Raw genomic sequence first — 25,310 nt, 5'->3', positions numbered from 1 at the left:
CTATCTTCTGGCAGCAAGATGACTGTTGTGGTTAACCTGGAAGCAGAGGGTGGTATATGGGAAACACACCACTCACCTCCCAGGGCCCCTGGTCATTCTGCTCAACATCTTCATGTTTATGAAGTAGAAAAGGGTTTAATTATGAGAGTTAACGAGGTATAGATGTTAGAGTCCAAAAAAGGAGGAGAAAAAATGTTCATGCTCCCAAACAATTTTCCCCTTCATCTTTAGGAGGTTTTTTTGCAAGGAGACATTTCCGAGTTGAAATTCATTTGGGGGAATTTTGGATGCATCAGGATCATGCACAATAAAACCCACAAAACCTGTCAGATCATCAGTAGGACACTGTAAGGTGCCTAATAGGCAGCAGGAGGAGTTGGAAAGGGAAAGAGGCTACTGTAGAATGTGATGATTTCATGAAAGAAGCCAGAAAGGAAAGCAAGCATGTGATTGAAAAGGTAAATGCCACATTAGGTTGCTTAGGTTTTGTGTTTTTTGCCATCTACTCTAACTGCTATTAGTGTTTCCTGGTGTAGCAACTACAGGCTTAGAAAGGAGTTTCTCTGCCTCAGAGAGATTATCAATAAAGATAACACACCTGAAAAGAACATACTTTCTGTTGACTCTCGGCCAGCTCAAATATTTGCTGCCAAGTCAGCTGAAGCAAAGAGCAGTTGGAGGGTCACTCCAGTTCCCTGGCAGCAGTTCCGTGTGCTCAGGTGGACGACTGCTTGCTGCGGTGACACTGCCATGAGGGTGCTTGCTGCGGTGACACTGCCATGAGGGTGCTCGCTGCGGTGTCACTGCCATGCGACTGCTCGCTGCGGTGTCACTGCCATGCGACTGCTTGCTGGGGTGTCACTGCCATGCGGGTGCTCGCTGGGGTGTCACTGCCATGCGGGTGCTCGCTGGGGTGTCACTGCCATGCGAGTGCTCGCTGCGGTGTCACTGCCATGCGGGTGCTTGCTGCAGTGTCACTGCCATGCGACTGCTTGCTGGGGTGTCACTGCCATGCGGGTGCTCGCTGGGGTGTCGCTGCCATGTGGGTGCTCGCTGCGGTGTCACTGCGATGCGTCTGCTTGCTGCGGTGTCACTGCCAGTAGCAGTGCAGCTGCCCTAGAGGGAGCACAGCCCGGTCCAGGGCTGCCCATCAGCAGTGAGAGGCTGGAGGTAACTACACTGCTCTGGAGTACTGACCTCACTTTCCTGGAGCTACCTCAAGTCCCAGATCCCAAAGAGCAGTTCTGCGGATGAGACTGCCTAAGGTCCGGTGTCTGCTGTTACCTGGCCTGGCTGCAGCCCAAACCTACAGTAACCTAAACACCTCACACTCCCCTGCCTCTCTCCTAGCCTGACCTGTTATCTGGAAGGGCTGTTACTCTGCCAATGGCTGGAAGAGCCCTCTATGGAGTCGAGCCCACTCAACCCTTATTTCAGCATTGCCTAACTCACCTCTTGTCTGGCCATGGCAAAGGTAAGGCTAACCTCAGCCTGGCTTCATCCCGTGCAGCTGTGGGTGCCACCATTTGCTCCCTGCAGCTCTCCTCAGCGTGGCTTTTCCCAGCCCAAAGCCTGCTGTGCCTTTACTGGGGCCAGGCTGGGCCCATGCATGGCCTGGACCTGCCTTGGTGCTCCTTACATCTGCTGCACCTCACCCCCAGTCAAACCCAAATCCCAAATGTACTGTTCTTGGCTCAGCCCCTTCACAGCACAGCCAAGCTACAGGGATACCATCAGCTCAGCTGCAGTCTGTCCTACCTCTGCAGCCAGCAGTGCCCAAAGGTGAGCTCTTCTGCCTTCTCTGTGCAGTACAGCCAAGCCCATCTCTGTCTTTCTGCCAGCAGATTTAAAGGGATCTGGCTGTTCTAACACCTCGAGGCATTTTAGGATGAGCAGATCATGCTGTGAAACAGTTAAGTGCTTATTTTATTCCCAATGAGAGCAATATGCCCAAATGCATCTCTCCAAAATTGGTGGAAAGAACAAATACCTTGCTGATATTCATCAAAATTACAGACAAAAACACGTGACACACAATATCAGAGAAAAAGTACATTAAAAAAAGAATTGCTGGCCTGAACTCAACATGAGGCCTGAGGGGCCATATGGCCTAAGAAATCAGATCTGAGGAAGTCCCTGGGCCCAAGGCAGCAACTCCAGTTTGCAAGTCTTTGTGCAGTGCTCTGGACTGGACACTAATCACACCATAGCCTGAGGTGGCAAAATGGCCTTAAAAAAAAAAAAAAAAAGAGTAGACTGACTTTCTTTCACTCGTCCTGCTGGCAGGTCTGACACAGCACTGGGGAAAACACCACCTATCCTTCCCCAGGCCTTCTCAGACCTGCAGCTGCAGGCTGCCTTGGGCTGGTGCAACCTGGCATTTTTATAGTCACACTGTTTGAGCAGCTACACTGTTTATACAGTTTTATTCAGTTACACTCAATCCAAACCTGTCTTGAAAGAGTTGAAATTATGACAGCAGTCTTGCAAGAAGCCAGCATAAAGTGTCCCACTGTCATGAGAGGGTCATTAGTTGAGGCGTATTATGAGATGGGGAACAGGAAGAGGACACCTCAACCGATGACTGAGCAGTTAAAAAGCAATAAACACTCCTAGCCTTACAGGAGATGCTCAGGCTGCAAGCCTGGGAGGTTAGCTCAGCACAGTTCCTGCCAATCCCCTGCCAGTGTCTGCTGCACAGCTGGTCAGGCCAGTCTTAATGCCAATTTAAGTCCTGCGTCTCACAGAGCTTCAGGGGGGCTCACACCTTCACTGACACACCGGCCTGTTTCACTGGATGTGAGGAACATCCCTTTACAGCTGCAAGGGAAAATTTGTTTTCACTGAAATGTGAGTCTCCTAAAACTGCAGGGTTATGGATTTTTACTTATTTCTAAACTAAAACTGGAATCCCTGTCTCAGACCAGCAGCATGTCAGTCTCACCTAGAAAGCCTGGCAGCTGCAGCAGCCTAGGGACAACACGACATTTTTATTTGTTCCAAAACTGCTTTTGGAGCCAAACCAAAACACAAGATTTTTGCTAGATATTACTTTTGTCTCTCTTCCCCACAAATACTTATGTTTTGCGTTGGGTTTGAGGGAACTGGAAGAGATTTGGCAGAATATAGAAAACATTTTCATGGTGATCACAGTTCACATCTTCATGTGAGCAAAAGTCATCCCTAAGAGACCTGGCTGGACCATCCCACCTCACCTTTGGCCTTCGTAACACAGCACCCGTAGCACAGGAGCACAGATAGACCCAAACGCTCACAGCCAGAGATTCCAGCGGAACACAGCTTATATAAGTTATAAATAAATATATGAAACATGAGTATTAATGCAATAAGGTCTGCTTTAGCCACTACTCAACTGACAGGCACTTCAGCCTCTCAGTTTCTCCACGTTTCTGATAGCTAAAGCTCAAAGTCAAGAAGAGGAAGTGCAGAAAAGTCTCCTCAATATCCTCTGAGCTGCCTGGGATTGGCAGAAGTGGCATGTGAGTGTAGACCCAAGAGAGCTGAGTAGTCTGCTCAGAAATAAATCAGCATCCAGCTCCTCAGGAAGACACTGGTCCTTGAAGCAGGAGAAGCCCCAAGACATCCATTACTCCAGGTATGCAGAGGAAGCCCCCATGAAACCCAGTGCTTCCTGCCAGGTGCTACACCATGGCGACTGCAGAGTCCTCGGTGCTGCTCTCCTGCTCCAAGCCCACCCGCCGGATGGACTCCCTGTACTTCTGCCGTCCCAGATTGATGATGGCTTCGATGTCGTCAGCGATGTCCTGGCGCCCGCTGTCTTTCATGGCTGTAATCAACTTGCTCACACAGTCAGGATCCTCCAAGTTTTGTTGAGCCCACGAGAAAAGCATGTCCAGAATCTGCTTATCTAGGTCCTCTCTGAAAAAAAGTGGGAAGCTCAGAAGTAACCAACACACTCTATTGACTGGCAACTCAAAGAGGCCCTGCCCGAGTCCTAGCCCATGGCTGAGGCCCCATGGAAGCCACCCAGACACACACACCGCTCAGGGGGCCTGGCATTTCCCCACCCATCGTGCTGGAGTTGCAGTTCTCTCTAGAAAATTCTTTCCTAATGGAAACAGCAAATTAAGTGATTCTTCTATTGAATGTAAATTCCCCCCAGGAACAAGGGTTTGGACATAATAAGTCTCGTTCTGTCCTACTGGTCTGGTTTTTTGGTCAGACTGCGTGTCCCGTGACGTACCACAAGCTCTTTTTGAATAAAGATGATATTCATGGTTAATGCCATAGACCACAGCTCATTGTCAGAGATGGAGTCTGGCCAGGAATCCAGATCACAGTACAAAAGAGGACTATGCGACTCAGCTGAACTACAAAGCTCAGCAGGTTTGTTATTTCCCAATTTTGGAGGTTTTTTTTCAAACATAAAGCTTTGTTCTACACTGGCAAGAGAAAATAATCAGTTTCCTATTAAAGAAGGTAATGTTTTGAGTACCGTCAGTCAACTCATATTTTATACAGTGAAACAATTCCAACGGAAAAGCTTTCTACCAGACAAACGTTAATTTGTGCTATTGCATTACTTATTAATTTATATTGGTACACATTATTAATTTATACTATACACTTAGAGCACAAGTCCAATGAGGAACAGCTGAGTGACCTCAGGGTGTTCCATCTGGAGCAAAGGAGGCTGAGGGGAGACCTTGTCACTCTCTGCACCTCCCTGACAGGAGGCTGTGGTGAGCGGGAGGGTCAGTCTCTTCTCCCAGGCTACAAGTAATAGGACAAGAGGGAACAGCCTTAAGTTGTGCCAGGGGAGGTTTAGATTGAAGATAAGGAGAAACCTCTTCCCTGAAAGGGTTTTCAAGCCCTGCATGGACTGCCCAGGGCTGTGGTGGAGTCCCATCCCCTGGAGGGATCCCAAAGTCATGTAGCTGTGGGGCTGAGGGACAAGGGTTAGTGGTGATCATGGCAGTGCTGGGGGAGTAGTTGGACTGGATGAGCTTAAAGGTCTTTTCCAGCCTAAATAATTCTGTGATTCTGCAGACAGACAGACAGACAGGTATAATGCATCACAGTTGATGGCTGCATCCTGTCTTACCTGTTGTTGTACCCTATGCGCTCGATCTGCTGGTAGGTCAAGCCCAGGCTGAGGCCGATGGCCTGCCAGTCGGCTCCCACACGCCTGGCTATGCTCAGCAGGTTTGCCTGGGTCAGGTACCCGGTCTCCGCATTTCCCAGGTTCAAAGGAGGGAAGGAGAAGCCATTCAGAGGACCTGGGTTCTCACCCCAGCGGGGTCTCAATCGCTGTGTCACAGAGAGAAAGAACATGCTAAACAAATTATTCTTAAGGAGGATGCTGTCTGGTCGTTCAGTCTCAAAACTGAGATTTCCTTCCTCCTATCAGGGAGGAAGATACCAGGGCCAATGAGTCAGGCTGCAAGGAGCACCTGCACTAGCAATGACCAGCAAAGCTCACCGCCTCTGAAAATAGGAACTTACAGTATTCACAGTCATAGGCCATACTGGGAATTTCCTCTCTCAGAATTGTTTAATGAACTGTCTCCCTAAAGCATACTGGCTGCAGAGGTATGAGAGCACTTAGTCTAGATTTGGAGTTGAGGTTGCACGTGTCAGAAAGGGATGTGGGACCACGGCACATGATCTGAAGGGAAGCTGTAGCAGGGTACTCTGCCTAGTGAAAAGATGCAAGCTGAAGGAAGTCACGCTGTCTTTAGTGGCAAAGGCTGTTACAAACCAGCCTGGCTCCAAGAATAATCCTGGAGATAAGAAAATTCCTGAGCCAGTGGGCTGTGAAACAGACATCTCTGAGAAATATTGTTGCTAGAAACCAGATGTTTCTGCTAGCTCTGTTGAGATGTAAATTCAGTAACAGATGACTGCCAGTCAATCACTTTATTCTATAAAAGCCCAGTCCCGTTTCTGAGAGGTGGGGATTCCCTCATACTGCTCCTTGGAATGTGTCTCGTAATCTCTTCCTTGACCAGCGATGCCCCTCAGGGTTACCCTCTGGAGCTGACTGAACCACCTGCTGTCATCGATTCTCTATTAATTAAGTAATCTCTACAAAATAAGTAATCATTAAACTAGCTTAGAACTGTTAATTCAATTAATAATAAGTAGTAGCTACAGTACTATGTAGTAAATGTTCCTCTAACCCCATGCCTGCTTAAACACAAAACCTGTATTTTTATCCTCATTGAGGATGTCTGTAAAATATATTTCCAATTCCCATCATATCTGTATTGTGTAAAAATCTAACTTTGTTTTGCTATCCTTTCCCAGTTTTGCTGTTCTTTCCATTACCCTGAGGGCAGGGGACAGAAGCATTCGGTCTACAAACATATTTATTGTTTGAAGATTCTCAAAAATCAACCACATTCCAGAAGTAGAAGTTGTGTTTCTCACTGTAAGGTACAGTCTAGCCTTTAGTGGCTCACACCAGAGTGTGAAACAACTCCACAAACGAGGCACAACCATTGCCATTTAATCAGTGGGACACACAGCAGAGCAAGACTCGTTTATTCGCGGCTGCGTGGCCGACTGAGTTAATCCGGGGGTTCCTTGAGCACAGGGAGTGGAGCAGAAGCGAGGAGAGCCGCCAGGAGCGCGCAGCTCTCGCGAGGGGGACGCTCTTGCCGGGAGGTGGAGCCGCAGCAACCGCGGGGGGGAGTTAAACGTTCCCCAGGGAGCACGAGCTACTAGGGAGTGGTGCGGCAGTTTGTGAAGGCAGTTTGTGAAGGCAGGGCGAGCAGGGAACGATCCCACAGCCCACACAGAGAGACGGAAGTCAGAGAAGTGCCCCTGCTTCAATCTAGCAAGATGGTGGGCACTCACCCAAGGGCTAAAGCCAAGGCTCAGATGGACAAAACCCTGGTGAAGGTCGATGCATCCACCCAGACAGAGCCAGCTGGTAGAGATGCTTCAGTCTAGGTGGAGGGCAGGGAATGTTTAGGATGCTTAGGGACCTATGCTTCTGAGGTAACCATGTGTCACAGGTGCCCTCAAGTTCAAGAACTGCAGTGCCTGGTGAAAAAGCTACAGGAAACTGTTAGTAGACTCTGTAGTATTAGAGGGGCAGAGGTGGAGATAGACAGAGGTTTCCACAATCAGGTACAAGCCTCCAGTGAATCCAACATGCCTTGGACCATGGTAACAAAAAAAAGAAGGGCAAGGGCTCATCTTCAAAACCCTCCTTCCAGAGTGCCCACTACAAATAAGTATGAGGCACTGGCAACAAGGGGCTTTGACAAGCAAGCTCCAGAAGGGGAAAAGCAACAAACAATTCACCATCAGCTGCTTCACCTGCAACAGGTAATGGACACCATAGAAGGAAGTGACGGGTGCTTGTGGGGGACTCATTGCTAACAGGCACTGAGACCCATCTGTGGAGCGGATAAGGAGTCACGAGAGGTGTGCTGCCTGGCAGGAGCCAAGGTCAGCGATGTGGCTGAGAGAGTGCCACGGCTCATCAGGGATGCAGGCTACTACCCCTTACTCCTGTTCCAGGTGGGGATGAATGATGTAATGAAAAACATTATCTTCAGGATCAAGAAGGATTTTATAACCTTGGGGGAGCAAGTAAAAAGTAGAGGGGCTCAGGTTATTTTCTCCTCCATCCTGTTCACTAGAGATAAAGGAGGAGCCTACACTGAAAAAATCAGCCAAGTGAACTCCTGGCTGAAAGGCTGGGGCTGGAGGGAAGGTTTTGGATTCTACGACAACAGATCCTTCCTTGGATATAGCTTGATAGGACAGGATGGGATTCATCTCTCCCATAAGGGCACTGCAATGTTTGGGGATAGGCTAGCAAACTCCATAAAGAGGTCTTTAAACTAAGGGACTTGGGGGGTGGGGAGAAGCAAAATAGAACAAGCTGTCCCCTCTAGCTGAGAAACAGGACAGGACAGTGAATGCAATGATAAATGCCCTTCATCTGCACACTGTGCTGAGATGCAGAAGGCTGACCACCCTGAGGAAGAGCCAAACCAGGGAGGAACCTCCTGCACCTGTCCAGGGAAACCTGTGTGTTTGAGTAAGCCCCTGCGCTGCCTCTACACCAATGCAATTCCTGGGGAATAAGCAGGAGGAACTGGAGATGTGGGTGTGGATGTGGGGCTACGACCTCACTGCGGTCACAGAGACATGATGGGACAGCTGCCATGACTGGAGCACAGCCATGGAGGGCTATGGATTGTTCAGGAAAGACAGACTGACAAGGCGTGGAGGTGAAGTTGCTCTCTATGTGAGGGAGCAATTAATGTGTACCAAACTGTGCCTGGGTGGGGATGAAGAGCAGGTCGAGTGCTTATGGGAAAAAAATTAATGGGCAGGGCAAGGCAGGTGATGTTGTTGTAGGAGTTTGCTACAGGCCACCTGATCAGGAGGAGGAAGTGGATGAGGCCTTCTACAAACAGCTGAGAGCTGCCTCATGATCACAATCCCTGGTCCTCATGGGGGACTTCAACCACCCTGATATTTGCTGGGATAGCCACACAGCCAAGCACACACAGTCCAGGAGGTTCCTACAGAATGCTGATGAAAACTTCCCGTCCCAGGTGATCGAGGAACCAGTGAGGAGGGGTGTGCTGCTGGACCTGGTACTGACAAATAAGTAGGGCTTGGTTGGGGATGTGAAGGTTGGAGGCAACCTCGGCTGCAGCAACCATGAGATGGTAGAGTTCAAGATCCTGTGTGGAAGAGGCAGGACACAAAGCAGGATTGTGGCCCTGGACCCTGTGAGCCGACTTTGGCCTCTTCAAAGATGTACTTGGACAGATTTCATGGGATATGATTCTAGAAGACAGAAGTGCCCATGAGAGCTGGTCGGTCTTCAAGCACCACTTCCTCCAAGCCCCGGATCAGTGTATCTCAATGTACAAGAAGGGAGGAAAAGGAGGCAGGAGGCCTCCATGGATGATCAAAGATCTGCTGGGACAGCTCAGGCAGAAAGCAGCCATCTATGAGAGGTGGAAACAGGGGCTGACTTCTTGGGAAGAGTAGAGGAACATTGCCAGGGCATGCAGGGGTGCAACTAGGAAGGCCAGAGCCCTTCTAGAATTAAATTAGCCAGGGAAGTTAAGGACAGCAATAAGGCATTTTTCAAGTACATCAGCAGCACAAGGATGGCGAGGGGGGATGTGGGCCCGTTGCTAAATGCTGAGGGTGATCTGGTGTCTGAGGATGCAGAGAAGGCTGAAGTATTGAATGTCTTCTTTGCTTCAGTCTTTATGGCCAAGGCCGGCCCTCGGGAAGCCCAGTGCGGCAAGGATAACAGGATGGCCTGGACAGCAGAGGACTTGCCCTGGGTGGAAGTGGAAGAGGTTAAAGACTTGTTGGCCAAGCTTAAGGCTCATAAGTCAAGGGTCCTTATAGACCCCAAGGGTCCTAGAGTGCTGAGGGAGCTGGCTGATGCGATTGCTAAGCCTCTCTCCATCATTTTTGAACAATCCTGGAGGACAGGTGAGGTGCCTGAGGACTGGAGAAAGGTCAGTGTCATGCCAGTCTTCAAAAAGGGCAGGAAGAATGACCCAGGAAACTACAGGCCGGTCAACCTCACCTCCATCCCTGGAAAACTGATGGAACAACTCATCCTGAATGTTATCACTGAACATATGAAGGAAAAGATGGTTATCAGGGGGAGTCAACATGGCTTCACCAAAGGGAAATCCTGTTTGACCAACCTGACAGCCTTCTATGAGTGCATAACCACCTGGCTAGATGAGGGGAGAGCAGTGGATGTCATCTACCTTGACTTCAGCAAGGCTTTTGACACTGTCTCCCATAACTTCCTCATCAGAAGCTCAGGCAGTGTGGCTTGGATGAGTGGACAGTGAGGTGGATCAAGAACTGGCTGAATGACAGAGCCCAGAGGGTGGTGATCAATGGCACAGAGTCGAATTGGAGGCCTGTGGCCAGTGGAGTTCCACAGGGATTGGTTCTGGGGCCAGGCTTGTTCAACATCTTCATCAGTGACCTGGATGAGGGGACAGAGTGTACCCTCAGCAAGTTCCCTGATGACACCAAACTGGGAGGACTGACTGATTCCCCAGAGGCTGTGCTGCCATTCAGTGGGATCTTGACCGGCTTGAGAGTTGGGCAGAGAGGAACCTCATGAGGTTCAACAAGGACAAGTGCAGAGTCCTGCATCTGGGAAGGAACAACCCCCTGCACCAGTACAGGCTGGGGGTTGAACTGCTGGAGAGCAGCTCTGCAGAGAGAGACCTGGGAGTGTTGGTTGATAATAAACTAACCATGAGCCAGCAATGTGCCCTTGTGGCCAAGAAGGCCAATGGCATCCTGGGATGCATCAAGAAAAGTGTGTCCAGCAGGTCAAGGGAGGTTCTGCTCCCCCTCTACTCTGCCCTGGTGAGGCCTCATCTGGAGTCCTGTGTCCAGTTCTGAACTCCTCAGCTCAAGAGGAACAGGGAAGTGCTGGAGAGAGTCCAGCGCAGGGTCACCAAGATGATCAGGGGACTGGAACATCTTTCTTATGAGGAAAGGCTGCGTGAGCTGGGGCTGTTTAGTCTGGAGAAGAGGAGACTGAGGGGGAATCTCATTAACATTTACAAATATCTAAGTGGTGGGTGTCAGGAGGTTGGGACATCCCTTTTTTCTATAGTATCTAGCAACAGGACAAGGGGTAATGGGATGAAGCTGGAACACAAAAAGTTCCACTTAAACATAAGAACAAACTATTTCACTGTTCAGGTGAGGGAGCCCTGGCACAGGCTGCCCAGGGAGGTCTTCAAGACCCACCTGGACACGTTACTATGCAACTTGATCTAGGTTGACCTGCTTCTGCAGGGGGATTGGACTAGATGATCTCTAAAGGTCCCTTCCAACCCTACCACTCTATGATTCTACTCATAGTCTATGCCTGTATTAAAATGCAGCCTACCTCCATCATCCCAGACTTTTTTGTTTTCCTGCTGCATGAGCTGTGTGACTAAAATCTCTAATCAAAACAGACACTTCCCTTAATTACAGCGAGCTTCCTGCTGTCCCATATCCCTCACTCATCCAAGGGATCCACCCTCTCTGTCCACCCATGCAACAAGCCTGTGCTTGACAGGCAAAATGAGCAGACCACTCCCAGCTATTCGCGTTTCTCTTTCCAGAGGAGCTCAGGGGAAGTGGGAATCTCTACCACCACGACATGGCTGGGCAGCTGTTTCTTGCAGTCATTCAATGCATGGGTTCCCATGGAGGAAGACAAACCAGCTGAGCAGGAAAGCCATGCTCTTACCCCATCTAGGTTAATTTTTCTGTAGGAGACAAAACCACTTACAGGCAGTTTGATGGGTAGAGTAGCGAGCCAGAGGGAGTTTGGTCCTTTCCTCCTCCTGCTGGCATCTTCAGGGATGCTCTCAGGAACTGCCCCTCGGTAGAAAGAGACCTTTGCAAAGATACAAAACATTCAGTGAGGCTCAGCTTCAAGCACAGTGGCCAAGACTGTTTGCACTATGTCTTCTTTGTCTGGGAAAGAATGAATTAATCATTTCTCACTTATCTAGAGTCTACAAATATGGCCTCCCAGTTAAGTGCAACTGAGTGGAGCACTGAGGTTCTGCCATGAAGGCCGGACTCGCTGCCAACACCCACAGAGTTAAAGGCAGGAATGTAAGTCTAACAGCTAAGTGATGAGTGATACTTCCAGACTACTGCTTTTGTTTATTCAGAGTTTAGTCACTGAAATGCAAAGCCAAGGGAAAGAGGGGAAGAAGAATGTCATGCCTGGCACTCAGAGGCTATTGAGAGGAGCACTGTAAAAGCAATAATGATGATGACAACAATGACAACGATGAAGGAGGAAACAAAGAGTCAGTATGGCTGGTTGCTCACCTGGCCTTTTACAGCTTGGCCTTTCCTGTCTACAGGGGAGGTCACATAGATTTCCTTCATGTTCTTCAAGTGGGAATAAAAAATAAATGAGAGCCGTCCATCCACACAGTCAGGGCGATCTGGGCAGAGAAGCAGCAAACACTCAACTTCTGCAGAAGCGTGTGGCTTTACAAGCCTGGACAACAGTCCATCACCCACTCCTTCTACCCATGGCTGAGAGAATTGTAACTCATCCCCTTCCTTGCCAGGTGCCACGGGAAAACAGAAAACCCTGGCTGTGGAGAAAGCAGGTCCTACAGGTGAAAAGGAGAGTGGCCACAAGGTGGAGATCGAGTTCAATAGTGGAAGGCAAGGCACGGCAAGACATTCAGATGGAGTCAAGTCCATCCTTGGCACTTCTCTCCCATCCTTGGTCTGCTGTACCCCTGTGGGGAAGAATCAGCTGCCACAGTGCACTGTAATGAACAGCCATTCATCTCTTCACCATCTCTGCACTGAGTGCTGAGACAAGAATAGAACTAAAAGTAAAAAATATAATCAGGTACAACATTCAAATATGTAACCGCCTAGAAATTAGGTTAGAGAGAGAGGGCCTCATGAACTCCACTGAAAGATCAGCGTACTTTTCATAGTTATGCTTCATTTACACCAATGAGACTGAGCTGTAGGTTCAAGTTCTGCAGAAGATGGCTCAGTTTGCAGCTGTAACAGGTCCAGACACACTGAGGCATAAAACATCAGCTTGAGTTTTGGTCCTTCTCCCTCCTTCCTTCTCTTTTAATGGCTTCAATAAAGGGAATTCTTTGCTCTGGATTATTTCAGAAATACCTTCTTTCCACCCAAAAAAGTCTTTATATGTATTCCTTCAGAAATGGGTAACATTAATGGGTTCACTGTGGGCATTCCAGCATAGAAGCAGAGCAGTAATAAAATAAATGCACTTGGCAATTGCCCTCAGCAGGCTACAGCAGCACGAGAATAAAGGAAAGTCCACAAGGAGTCTGGTAGGGAAAAGCAGACATGGAAGATGGGTGACCAGAAAATGTGACAAGTATAGTGTCCATGGGCTTGCTGCTGTGAGCTGGGGACAGAAGAATACCGTGGAGTACATGTAGCTCCCAAGAGAAACAGGCCTAGGGCCAGAGGAACACAAGAGGTAGGAGCAGAAAGGAGCCCAACACTACCTTACCCATATCAATGCTGATGCCTCGCTCAAAAGCTGCAAAAAATTGCTCTCCCTCAAACATCTCCACCATGTCAGACGGCTCAGGGCCTCGATAACGGTCCTGCAGCTTCTTCAGCACTGGGTCAACCTGACAAGGGGGACAACACAGGACCTCATGTTTGGTCTGAGGGATGTCTATCCCCTGACTCCATGTCCCAGCATTCACAATGTTCCTCTCACCTTCAACAGGGGTTTCACATGGGAAGGATGCAAATGAATGAACAAACACCCATGTCCTCCTATCCCAGGCACATTCGTGACAGACAAGGAAGCAGTGCTCTGAGTTTTGTGGCTTCTCCATTTCTCAAGTAAATAGCAGAAAAGCCTATGTGGACTAACACAGACAGGCCATCCCAAAGCTGCCATGAAGAAAACATTTTTAGCAATGTCTTCATCCTTTTAAGAGGCCAGCAACCTTCAAAAGAGGGAGGGATTTCCTTGCTACCTTATACCCCTCACAGTGTGCCATTAAAAGACATTTCCTCTGAAAAAAACCAACATGCTACAATAGTACCCAGCTGAGGACACCAGAAGGCTGATTTTGGCTTTGCAGGCTGTGTCAGAGCTGAGGTCTCAGAAGCAGAGCAAGAGACAGCCTAGAGCCAACGTATCTGTTCTTTCTGTTTCCGTAACAGTGACCCTTCCTTCTTACCCCATGACCACCCCTGCCAGGAACAGGGATACCCTCGAACCCTGATCTCACTGCCTCCAGAGACTATACAGAGTTGGGTACACAGCCCAATCCTGGCAGCCTGATAAAAGAACCCTCACCTCACTGAGCCAGGCTGTCTGTCAAGGTACATGCTCTACAAACACAGATGCACACTTACTTTGCCACCATGTGAAGCAGTAGTGCTGAGGGCTTACACCCCCAGGGCAGAGGCAGCAGGAGAGAGCACGTGAGCACTTTCCATCTCCTCCTGTACAAGTCCAGCCAGACTAGCTCAAACTAACAGCACAAACTAACTTGATGTTGCACTGAAGCACATTAAGGAGAGCTCGTACGTTCTGTTCCACTGTTTGAATTGCAAGCAGCAGAGGGACAACAGGAAGAGTACCCTTTCTAACCACTCCAGCTGAAGCCAACACAGCACTGCTGCCCAAAATGACCGCCCGCATCAGACAAATGATGTGTTAACTGCAGCATCTTTGACTGAAGTTCAAGCCAACCCATTTTCCCTCATGTTTGCTACATGCTAGCAGCACACACATGGTCAGCTCTGTGGCTCAGCTGATTTTAGCAGCCCAGACCTCAAGGTTTGCAGGGAAAGAAATCACTGCATGGCACCCACCGCTGCAGAGAATGAGATATCCTTCCTGCCCCACCTCCCTGAGCAGAATCATGCTCCCAGCAAAGTGTGGTGACAGCCATGACCCTGGAGCAGTGAACAGGACCATTTGGTAGACTGCCACCCTTACATCCTCCAAGGGAAGTCCAGGAAGCTTAGGAGTGAGGCAATGAAACCCAGATCAGACCTTGTGCTTGGGGACACACTGTAGCAGGACTTGCTCGGGGTCTTTCTTCCTCTGCAGAGCAATAAAGTTCACCTGGTACATACGTAGTCGCTCATAGACTTTCTTGGCAATGCCTCCAATGTAGGTCTTGGTGGTGTACCACAGCCAGTACCTGGCAGACAAGGAATTAAGAAAAAGGAGGGATCCTGCCCAAGAAGAGAAGGCAGTGCCATACCCATGGGACTGTAAAAGCTGGGCCTGACTTACAAAGGGAAAAGGGAACAGGCAGGGTTGATGGCACGACCCCTGGTCAGAGGGTTGGAAAAGCAAGGCAGAGGACCATCCCATCTTTTCCTCAATACTAATCCTGCACTCACCAGGAGAAGTGTGTGACTTCAAACACTGCATAAAGATGGGTGAATTCCAGCACCACCTGACTGGTAATGTCATCCCAGGTTTGGCCCTCCAAGTCGCCATGGAGAAGATGCAGCCTTGACTGATCCAAATTTAGCCCTGAAGACAACAATGATCAAGAGATAATATATGGAGCAGAAGCCTTTATTCAGGGCTTTACAAACCCAAACAGAGTTTTGGGTGAATCACTTTTTAAAAGCACTGAATTAAGGCTCATGGCCTTCTCTTCAGCATCCAGGACTGAGCTTTGGTCAAAGAAGAGCAGTAATAAAAGGATGAAGTTACCTCAATGCAAAATACACAGACTTAAACTGGTAATGTGCTTATTTTCACCAACAGATTCATTAGACAATTCCCATCACCAATATCTAGAGTTATTAACTAAGTTCTGTCTCTTTCTAAATGTACATCCCACAGGCTTTTCAATCCTGCTGCACTTCAGACATACAAATAGGGGTAGTGTTACAACGAAGGCCAAGCCACACACAAAAAGATTTTACTTCTTCACAAGAAAGCCACAGAAGGTGAAAGAGAAAAGGAATTAGGAGATACAGGGCAGCTGGCACACAAACAGAGGAATCCCCGTCAAGGCTGAGACTGTTTATAGCGGTACTCAAGGGGGAAGAGGGCTTCGTGTGTGACCATACACTTTTAACTGCAGTGACTCAGCACCTGATTCATGAGCAAGGAAGTAAGACAGAAGGCTGGTAGCAGCATCTTCATTACCTGCTTCAAGCTATTCCCAGTTATGAACCAAAGCCCTTTATAAAGCATCTCCTCAGCTGTCAGGAGCGCCTCTCTAAGCTCTCATACCAAACCCAGCAGTCTAAATACACATGCAGTTTGGCAGAGAAATCCATTTGCCCAGGCTGTTCTCCCAACTGGTGCTACTGGTCTGTGAGGCCCAATGCTGCTGTGCTGGACCTGAGCTACCTTGAGCTCCCACCACCCTGCTGCACCACTTGCTCAGCAGGCACACCTTGTTCTTCCTGCAGCAAAAGCAGCAACCTTTAATATTCACAGGAGAGGCAAACAAGATTCCCAGCTTGTCATTCATGCATTTCCATGTGTGGAGTTTCTCTTTGCCAATCTGGGGAACAAACTGACCTGTGACCCCAGGTGGGAGAGGCAGCTGGATTCTCACTGGCCTCAGAAAAGCCCCCAAGGAGTCCTGGGAGAGGCAGAGCAGAGGACTGGCTCTGCATCCTGCAGCAGCCGTGGTTTCCTCTATCTCTTCTGTGGAGACTGGCAGCACCTGTATAGGAAGGAGCATAGTAAGTGGAGCAGTCAGCACCCAAAGCCCTGTGTTTCCTCCCCAGCACCCAGCAGGCAAATACTGCTCCTGACTCAGGGACCAGTGAGAAATGGAAGCTCCATGAACTTTGGTTGAAGTCTGCTCTAATACTGGTTTCAACCTGGCAAGCTGGGACAGACCAAGGTATTACAATACCATTTGGCAACTCTTAAGAACAATTAATTTTAGTAGCTTTAGAATTAGATCCACATAAATAACCTCCCCCAGTCTCATTCACCAAGCTGTTCTGATCTGTATGTTTTGCAAGGGAACAAGTGGCACCATCTCCTTGCACTCCCCTCACAGCAGCTACCTGCTGACAGGCCGCAGGGAGCACCGGCAGAGCAGCAGGAGATGCCTCTCCTACCCAGGGCAGCCAGGATCACAGCCCACTTTGCAGGCAGGGAAGCTAAGACAGAATGTGATCTGAGATGGGTCAGCCCACAGGGCATCTATGTGAGGCCCAAACTGATCCCAGGCAGATGTCTCACCTTCAGCTCTCCTATTTGGCACGGGACAAGAGCTGAGCTGGAGCCTACCAGTGTTTGCTTTTCAAAGCATGCATACCTGCAGCTTGACTCTGCGAGTCTCTGTGGTGACTCCTGGAGGAAAAGTCACTTTGATGTTTGGATCTACACTGGAAAAGAGCAACGTCCCCTCTGTTGGGACTTTGCATTCATTTTGCACAAGTCGGGAGACAACGAGGAACCAAGAGAAGTGAAGGACACTACAGTGAGCCACATGCTTCTGTAACAGAGGTCAGGGAAGAAGAGAAAACATACAGGCATATAACATAATCCAACAAAGGCAGGGAAATAAGTGCCAGTAGCAGCCAAGCAGATTGAAACACTGGAACAGCTACGAAGCATGGCAGGCTGCAACTCATCACCTTCAGGAGACATAACTGTGAGAGAGGAAACCTGGAGCTGAAATCCACTACATTTTATAGCAGCTGGTCAAAACACAGCTCATGAGATGTGTCAAATGGGCTCACTCTTGGCTGGGCAAAACCAAAGAGGGGAAACAGGAATGATATGGGCCACTGGTCGTTCCAGTCTGCTTGCCTTTGACTTTCTCTTCTGCTCCACTTTTGTTCTCAGATCACTCCAGCTCTGCCCACTGAACGTCCGAACTACCACCTCACGCTGGCGAAGGGTTTGAGGGGAGGCATACGGCATCCAGATCTGCACCTCCTGGCAAAAAAGCATTCCTGTGAGACATGAACAGAAAGGATAAAACCAAGTCTAGCTCTGCTCTGTGGCTCCCTGCTCAGACAAGAAGAGAGAAAGGAGGTGAAGCATGGCCTGTATGCAGGAAGTGGAGGAAGAGAGAGGAACTTGCTCTGTCCTGCAGCCTCCAGGGAGGTGACAAGAGGTGTGTGGTCTAATATGTCATGTGGCAGCAGGAAAAGTTCAGTAGCTTGTGGGCAGAAAGGGCAAAGTAACTTTTGTGGTGAGTTGTTGCCAGCCACGATAGGGCTGGAAGTCTAAGTACTGACTGTGTGAACGAACACCACGCAGACTTGTAGGGAAGGTGTGCACCATTCTCCTTGCAGGCTAAGGCCAAATGCTGGAACAGCACTTGGCCTCTGGCACAGGAAGGTTGTGAGTGAGGAAGGCTACAGCTCTGCTCAAGTAGCAGCAGAAGGGAAGGCAAAGGAGCCAGAGCAGCACAGTGCCAGAGAAGCTGGCTGTGTCCTTACCAAGTCCTTGCAGCAGGGCTGCTCCGAAAGGCAGTGCTACAGCTGCCTAAAGGCAGCAGTGATGGGGGCAGCTGCCTCCAAAGTCCCAAAGGATTCTCTTGGAAGACTCTGCTAAGCTATTGCAGAAGCAGAGTGACCAGAGGAGGCCTGCATGTGTCCTCACCTGCTGGAATTTGACCCCATGAGGTTGCAGCTCCAGGACTCTACTCAGCAGGACATCATGGTGCCTCAGCTTTACCCACTGAGGGTCCGGTGTGAGAGTTCGGAAGAAGATCCGCAGAGGGTCAGAGGCCGCCCCCGGTGGAAAGCAGAAATGGATGCCACAGGCCAGGACCACTTTGCAGCCTTCAGATGTGACAGTAAAGCTTCCAGAAGAAAGGCATGAATGTATGACACCATGCAATGACTTCAGCTCTCCAAAGCTCAACAGAAGAATCTGCTACCTTCTGTTTCACTGCCCTACTGAGCCATAAGCTCCTATACACATGGGCAATATCCAGTCTGCACCAATTTTGTCTGGGACCTATTTACAACAATGTAATATAAGCTCTTAAAAACAGAGGCTTACCTGTCCTCTCCTGATGCAAGGAAGAGTCTTGGTAGCTCTCTGGCACTGGACTCATCTGCATTAGTAAGAAGGTGTGAGTAAGAGGAAGAGAAAGTGGTTATATAAATTAGGGTAGACAAGAAAAGGTGAGTGTGCATTTCAGTTTTGGCTTTATCCTCATCTGACAGAAGTCACTAATGGAACACTGCTCACACTGCAGAGGGCTGCAGATCAAGCAGCAGCAGGAGGATGAGAAGGGGCCTAGGGATCTCAAGACATAGTGGAAATGCTGACTCTCCTCCAGGAAAACTGAAAAGCAGGGAGAACTGGAAAATATTTTCATCTACCATCCCCAGAGCTCTCAGGGCCATGTTTTATTGCCCAGGGCCCCCCCTGGGCATCAGTGCTTGCTGTTGTGAACGTGAGCACCACTGGGAAATCCTGCTCAGATTCCTGCCCATTCATCACCTTCACCTTGGACAAAGAGCAGCTCCTCTATAGCCTGGGTACTGCAGAAAACCAAGAGGTAACTGTACATCAGAACCACTTCTTACTGCTCTCTGTGCTTCTAGCATGAGCCACCACAGCAATAGGGCCATGCAGCAAGTCCAAGAACTGGTGCTCAACTCTGCTAAAAAGGCTGGGTAACTTTAGGGGCCTCTACTGATCCATTTCCTATGAATCCCATTTTCACTTCCACTGTAAAACCTTCCCTAGCAAGCCCAATTCCAGGGACCACTGAGCCCTTCAGAACAGGTCAGGGCCCATACAAACAGAAGTTGTAATGTCCTTACAACCTAATAATTATTCCAAACAAACAAATACTGATCTATCTTCTCTAATCCAAACCTATCCACACCATATGTGGGCCGAATGAGGGACCAGCTGGGCAGAAGCCACAGCAGCAGGAGCTTTGCACATACCAGCCTGTGGGGATGGCTCAGTTTGTCCTAAGGGATTGCCTCGGAGGTGCACAAATGGGGCGGTCTGGATCTCGGGGGGCACAGCACGTAGGCAATTGTTCTGCAGATCAAGCCTGGACAGGTTGGGCAGGCTGGCAAGTGAGGCAGGGACTGTCAGCAGGAGATTGCTGTGGAGATGTAGCCGGCGCAGAGACTTCAAATTGGCTGCAGGTTAGAACAAGAAATGAAATCCCCCCCATCATGTTGTTAATTGTGCTGCATGTCCATCCAATCCCCTGCCATTGTCATCATCACACTGACACACAGACAATAAGGGAAAAGCACAAGAGTCCAACATCTCCTCAGCTCACAAAATAAGAGGCTCCATAGCTGAGAGGCAATGCAGCCTCCTCTGTCCTCTGCTTTTCAGCACTAACCTACAAGTATGGATGTAAGATGCTTCATGACAACCCCAGGCACAAAGTGATATGGGACACAAGAGCTAGGAAGCTAGGCAGCAGAAGTCAGAGCCCAGTGGCAATGAGTGCTCCACACTGGAGAGCAATTTTGAGTCCAGATTTGCATCCCATTAAACCCTAGCTCCTGTTTCCAGTCCTGGGTGCTACCTACAACCAGCCAGGTCAGACCCTCAGCTACAGCAAAATGTACTGGAATCTTATCAGCCTGGCTGATCCACAGAGGCAGAAAGTGTGGTCCAGAGAGACAGGGACTGACTGAACTGACTGTGTTTCTACTGGATATCCCTTCCACTTGGCTCTAACATAACAGATGGTTTGTGCCAACAACTCTGCAGACAGACACCAAGGGCCCCAGGGGTCCCAGACGGTACCAGAAACTCAGCAAGCCCTGTCCTTTTCCCCTAGAAAATACCTACCAAAAGACTCTGGGATGCTTGATAAGCGATTCCCTGAGAGATCCAGGTCTGTGCAGCTGTGCAGATTTCCAACTTCTTCGGGGAGGGATTCCAAATCATTTTCTGAGAGATCCAGATCCTGCAGCACTGCCAGCTCCCCAATGCTCTGAGGTAAATCCTTCAGTTGATTTTTCATAGCAGAGAAGAAAGTCAGCTTGCTCAGAGAGCCGAAGGCCTCAGGGAGTGCCACCAGCCTGTTGTAGCTCACCAGGAGCACACGGAGGCTGGGGAGGTGGAGGATGCAGTGGGGCAAGGTGGAGAGTTTGTTGAAGCTGAGATCCAGGTGGGTGAGACACCTCAGGTTACCAAAGTCCGATGGCAAGCTTGTCAGGGAGCCATGCTGACATGAGCCAAACACATCCCTGGTGTAGCCACCTGCATGTGGACGGAAGTGACGGAAGAGGTCAGTGTGCTCCAGGGATACCTCACCAGCTTCACATGAGACCCCTCAGCACAGAGACCCAGAAGATGGAGAGTTACTGATCACAATGAGCAGCATTGATCACAAAGTACACAGAGAAGTGGGTTTTCAGAAACAGGAGATAAAAGTACTCACTGGGCTCCAGTGGGAAGAGAATCAAGCCAATCAAACACCAGAATTACCAGTACATACATGCTTTACTAGGCATCTTAGTACTCACTAATGCTTAGTATGTTAGATCTCACAGATCTAACTTTATTCAAATATTCATAGACAAAAGCATTTATGAATTTACTAGTAACAAGAGTAATGATGAGACAAACAACACTCACAATTGCAACTAAGGTGATTGGTAGTGACATACAGCCGAGCGTCCCTGTGCTACTGAGACCCGCAGCTGGCTCTGTCCTTAAGCCAGCTTTTACAGAGTTGCTTTACCTATGCACACTTACAGCTGTGATCCAAAAGCAAACCACAAACTACAGACAAAGTGCCTTTTCAACTACATTTCTATCTTTTTAACTAGATTTCCATCTCCGAGCCAAGTGTCCACTGTGGCAAAGCACTACTGGTTTTGCATCAGGGATGTTTGCTGCAGCTTAGAAGCTGATAAGAGAGGGAAGTGAGGGGAGTCAGTCACGACGTTATCCTTCAGCAGGGTGGCCCATATCCTTCCAAGCCTCTCACTCTCCTTCCCCATCTCTTCCTCACCAGCAGCCAACACATAACACTTCACGGACTAAGGAAGCACTTCTTGCCTTCCAAGCCTTCCCCATGCTGTTGAGGGACAAAGAGCCCTGAGGACTGAGATCTACCCTTGCAAGACTGTAGAGTAGATAAAAGGAAAGTAGTGAAAATGTGATTAAAAAAAAAAAAGTGTGGGCAATTTAGTATTGTGTAGGACAGACAGTGCAGAGAAGGAAGGATCCAAGTGCCCCAGTCCAGCCTGTGACATGCAAACTGGAGAAGGGTGGCACCCACAGAAAATAGGTTGAAGAAATAAGCTGAAACTAAAAGGAAACTTCCAAAATTCATCATGTCTTCCTCATTTCCTACTCCCCCTCCACTGCTGGCTATTTGTATACACATAGGGCAGAAGGCACAAAACAGGTTTTATGCATATTTTGTGCGGGGGGAAAAAAGAACAATCAGACTAACGGACATTGTACTCTGTAGGTAAGAAAACCTTAGGAAATTATTTTCTTGCACTTCTGGGTGCCCAGGGGGTGTGCACAGCTCACAGAACATGCCTCATGAAAGGCACTGCCGCTATTTGCACGTTACTTAAGGGGGAATGGGCAAGTGAAATTATCCATGTGAGAAATCTGTAGCAGATAAAGAAAAGACCCTCAATCTTCTCAGTTTTTAGCTAGAACCCTGAATTCTGGACACAAACTCTCTTTTTTCCTCTCTTTTTATTAAATTCTGCCTCCCAAAGATCAAATGATTCAGGCTGACGCAACAATTCCACCACTTGTATTGAGATCATCCTACAATAAGGAGATGAGAAAGTCAAAGATGATCTAATATTTATAGGCCTAACAGTTATGACAGCTTGTCAAATTACGTGCATGCTCTAAGCCCTACTTTTGATAAAGTCTCTTCTGGTTAACAGAGTTCAAACCGTGTTAAACCTGCACTCACTGATGCTAAACAAGGATTAAGCTAGGATGGATTCAGACGCAATCACAGCAAAGACAGCTCATTATGCACTAAAAAATGAAAGAGGAACAGAACATTTACCAAAAAATCAAACACCTTTCAACTCCTCCTCTGCTTGCGTAACTGTGCAAAAACCACTGCTCTTCCAGACAGTGGCTAAAGAAAATGTTGCAGCCTCAACCCAACCAGACTCCAAAAAACCATCCCCCAGGCAGCTGTAGACACAAAGGAAGGAAACAAGAGGCTAGAAGCTCTATCATGTGGAAATCTGCATGCAGCTCCGAGCAAAGCCATGGCACTATAACAGAATAAATCTGAGGGCAGTTTGTCCCGCAGATGTAGAGAAAAGGATTATAAAAATAACTCAAAACTGAGCCTAGAAAAGGGGGATTGGATGGTGATGGGCCCAGAAATTTACCTTTGAGCACCAGGGACTTCAGGTGCTTCAGGTGAGGAAGGATGCCCAGTGTGGAGCCAAGGAGGCGATCGTTGCTGCTCAGCCGGAGGAACTCCACTTGCACCACCTCTCCCTGTCGCTCCTCGAACAGCTGGAGGAAGCGGCAGCAGCCGTCAGGATAAACGTCCAGGTTCAGCCTGTTGTCTGCAAGGCAGGAGCCAGCGAGCGCAGCAGCCCCCGCAGCCCCCTCCCCGCGCTCGGCCCTGAGCCCCAGCAGCTCTGCCATCTTCTGCAGCTTGTCCACGCAGCCCAGACATGCTCTGACTTGCCAGGCAGGCAGGCACTGGCAGCATCACGAGGCAGCCAGGCCAGGAATGAGGAAAGATGGCTCTGAAAAACAGGACAAGTGCAAAATGAAGGCCTCCTGCCCCAGCCCAGAGCAGCTGGAAACAGGTCATCATCACAGCAAGAGGGAAGCAGGGATTACAGGAGTGTTACTGAGAGCTTTGTGGGCAGAGAACACAGAAATACAGGGTGACGATGCCATGGAGGCTTCTCCTCCCAGGGAAAACCTCTGAGTTTTCCCAGCCACAATCTCAGCAGGGGATGCAGCAACCAACCACCATCAGAATAAATAGCAATATTAACTTGAAAAGACATAAACGTAAATGCCAAAACCTTATGTGTATTTCAAAGCGCCTTAGTGGGAAGGTTTACAAGTGGAGGGGGAAACCAGGGGCAAGGAGAGCCAAGCCAGAAGCAGGGCCCAGAGGCTGCTCACCGGGTGTGGCAGTTTTCATCAAACCTGGCTGTGAAACCAGGTGCCAACACGATGAAAGTGAGCATAGATAAAAACGGACAAAGGGCAGCAGAGCAAAGGTGGCAGGGCCAGGGAGGGAGTTCGAAAAGGCACAGAACTGGACTGGCATAGAACTGGACTGTGCAGCGGGACTGGGGCTCTGTCAGATTTGCCTCCAAAGGGATACTCTAACACAGCAAACCAGACACGAAGCTGATACCAGCTAGTTCTTGTTTCCTTCCCCTCACAGCAACCTCTATAAAGGAGAAAAGCAGATACACCACACAGAGCATGCTAAGAAAGATTTCAACCTGAAATAGCAGAGGTATGAATTTTGAACAGAATAATTATTCCTCTGCCTCCCTAGAGTGAAGAAGCCTTCATCCACCTAGGACTTTCAAAATCAGCTGCTATCATCACAGCACACTGGTAGCGCAGAGATGAGGAGAGGCACTATCGCTGCCACACGCTTCCAAGTCCCTGTTTCCCACTCTTTCCACTTCCTATATCTTTTGCAACTCCTCCTGAGCTTTGCAATTAAATTAGCTGACAGTAGAAATATCAAGAGTTCTTTTTAAACCCTGCCATGGATCAAATAGGCAAATAGAATGTTCTTTCGAGTGAATGATGCAGAACTACAAAAAAAAAGTGCTCTAAAGCACAAAAGCAGGAGAAGTGAGCTAATGCCCCTGCAACACCCTGAGCAGCAGTGCTTTCTACTGTTAACTTGTGAGACACCACAGCACTGATGTTCCAAGGCACAGTCTGGGGAGATGCATCACACTGGGCTTCCTGAAAGAACAGAAACCTTATGAACACATAAGGACAGAAAGAATAGGTAAACTGAAACTACTGCTTTAGTAAAAAGGTAAGTATTTCTTACAAAGAGGCTGTGCAAAAAGACCACTGAGAGGAGACATGATCACTCTCTACAGCTACTTGAAAAGAGGTCATAGTGAGGTGGGGGTCGGTTTCTTCTCCCAAGTAACAAGTGATAGGACAAGAGGAAATGGCCTCAAGTTGCACCAGGGGAGGTTGAGATTGGAGATGAGGAAGAACTTTCACTGAGTTGCTAAGATACTGGCCCAGGCTGCCCAGGGAAGTGGTGGAGTCCCCATCCCTGGAAATGTTGCAAAGTTGTGTAGCTGAGGTGCTGAGGGACACGCGTTAGTGGTGGGCTTGGCAGTGATAGATTTGTGGTTGGACTCGATGAGCTGAAAGATCTTTTCCAACCAAAATAACTTTATGACTCTATAGCTTTGTAAAGTTACTGATGGTGAATGAAGCAGAGGGTAGCTGTGAGCTGGGCAGGCTGGAGAACCTCCAAGACCAGCGCAGGCTCGGGCGCACTCGGGACGCGGGCGGGTATCCCAGGGCACAGGCACCGGGCACGCAGAGGCTCGCCCCAGGCTGTCCTCCCCTGCCCTGGCGCCCGCTCGGGCAGCCCCAGGCCCTCTCACCCCGCAGGCCCGTGAGCCGGGGGCTCCCCACTGCCGGACCCACAGCCGAGCAGCCCGGCCACACACGCCGTGCCCCACCGAGCACGGCCGCGCTGGTCTCACCGCGTCCCCTCGCACCTGGCCGTCGGCTCGTCTCGGCTCCGCTCGGGCACTTCCTGCAAAGTCCGCGGAGCGCCGCGCGGCCGCTGCCGGGGCGGGACGCGGCGGAGGAGGCGCCGGATGCGGCGGGACAGGGGGCAGGCGGCTCC

General features: G+C 49.3%; 1 protein-coding gene across 2 annotated transcripts; it reads right to left on the bottom strand.

Annotated features, from left to right (window-relative positions):
- Window positions 1-1,925: 1,925 nt before the first annotated feature.
- PIDD1 (p53-induced death domain protein 1) lies at window positions 1,926-25,262 on the bottom strand. 2 transcript variants are annotated; one of them, XM_061999511.1, is made up of 16 exons: window positions 25,180-25,262; window positions 22,825-23,193; window positions 20,285-20,698; window positions 19,411-19,614; window positions 18,509-18,563; window positions 18,104-18,305; window positions 17,303-17,431; window positions 16,806-16,985; window positions 16,052-16,199; window positions 14,908-15,043; window positions 14,552-14,702; window positions 13,040-13,163; window positions 11,851-11,969; window positions 11,297-11,404; window positions 5,087-5,292; window positions 1,926-3,900 (listed from the first exon to the last, which is right to left on the bottom strand). In XM_061999511.1, the coding sequence occupies exons 2-16, from the start codon at window positions 23,087-23,089 to the stop codon at window positions 3,663-3,665; spliced, it is 2,679 nt and encodes an 892-aa protein (XP_061855495.1). In that variant the 5' UTR covers window positions 23,090-23,193; window positions 25,180-25,262; the 3' UTR covers window positions 1,926-3,662. The 2 variants fall into 2 exon arrangements, with proteins under 2 accessions (XP_061855495.1, XP_061855496.1); XM_061999512.1 differs by having other exon boundaries at window positions 25,165-25,250.
- Window positions 25,263-25,310: the final 48 nt, after the last annotated feature.

Source organism: Colius striatus, chromosome 7, assembly GCF_028858725.1.
Source record: "Colius striatus isolate bColStr4 chromosome 7, bColStr4.1.hap1, whole genome shotgun sequence".
Classification (NCBI taxonomy): Eukaryota; Metazoa; Chordata; class Aves; order Coliiformes; family Coliidae; genus Colius; species Colius striatus.
The sequence above is the reverse complement of the archived record's forward strand: the minus strand, read 5'-3'. Positions and strand labels throughout refer to the sequence as shown.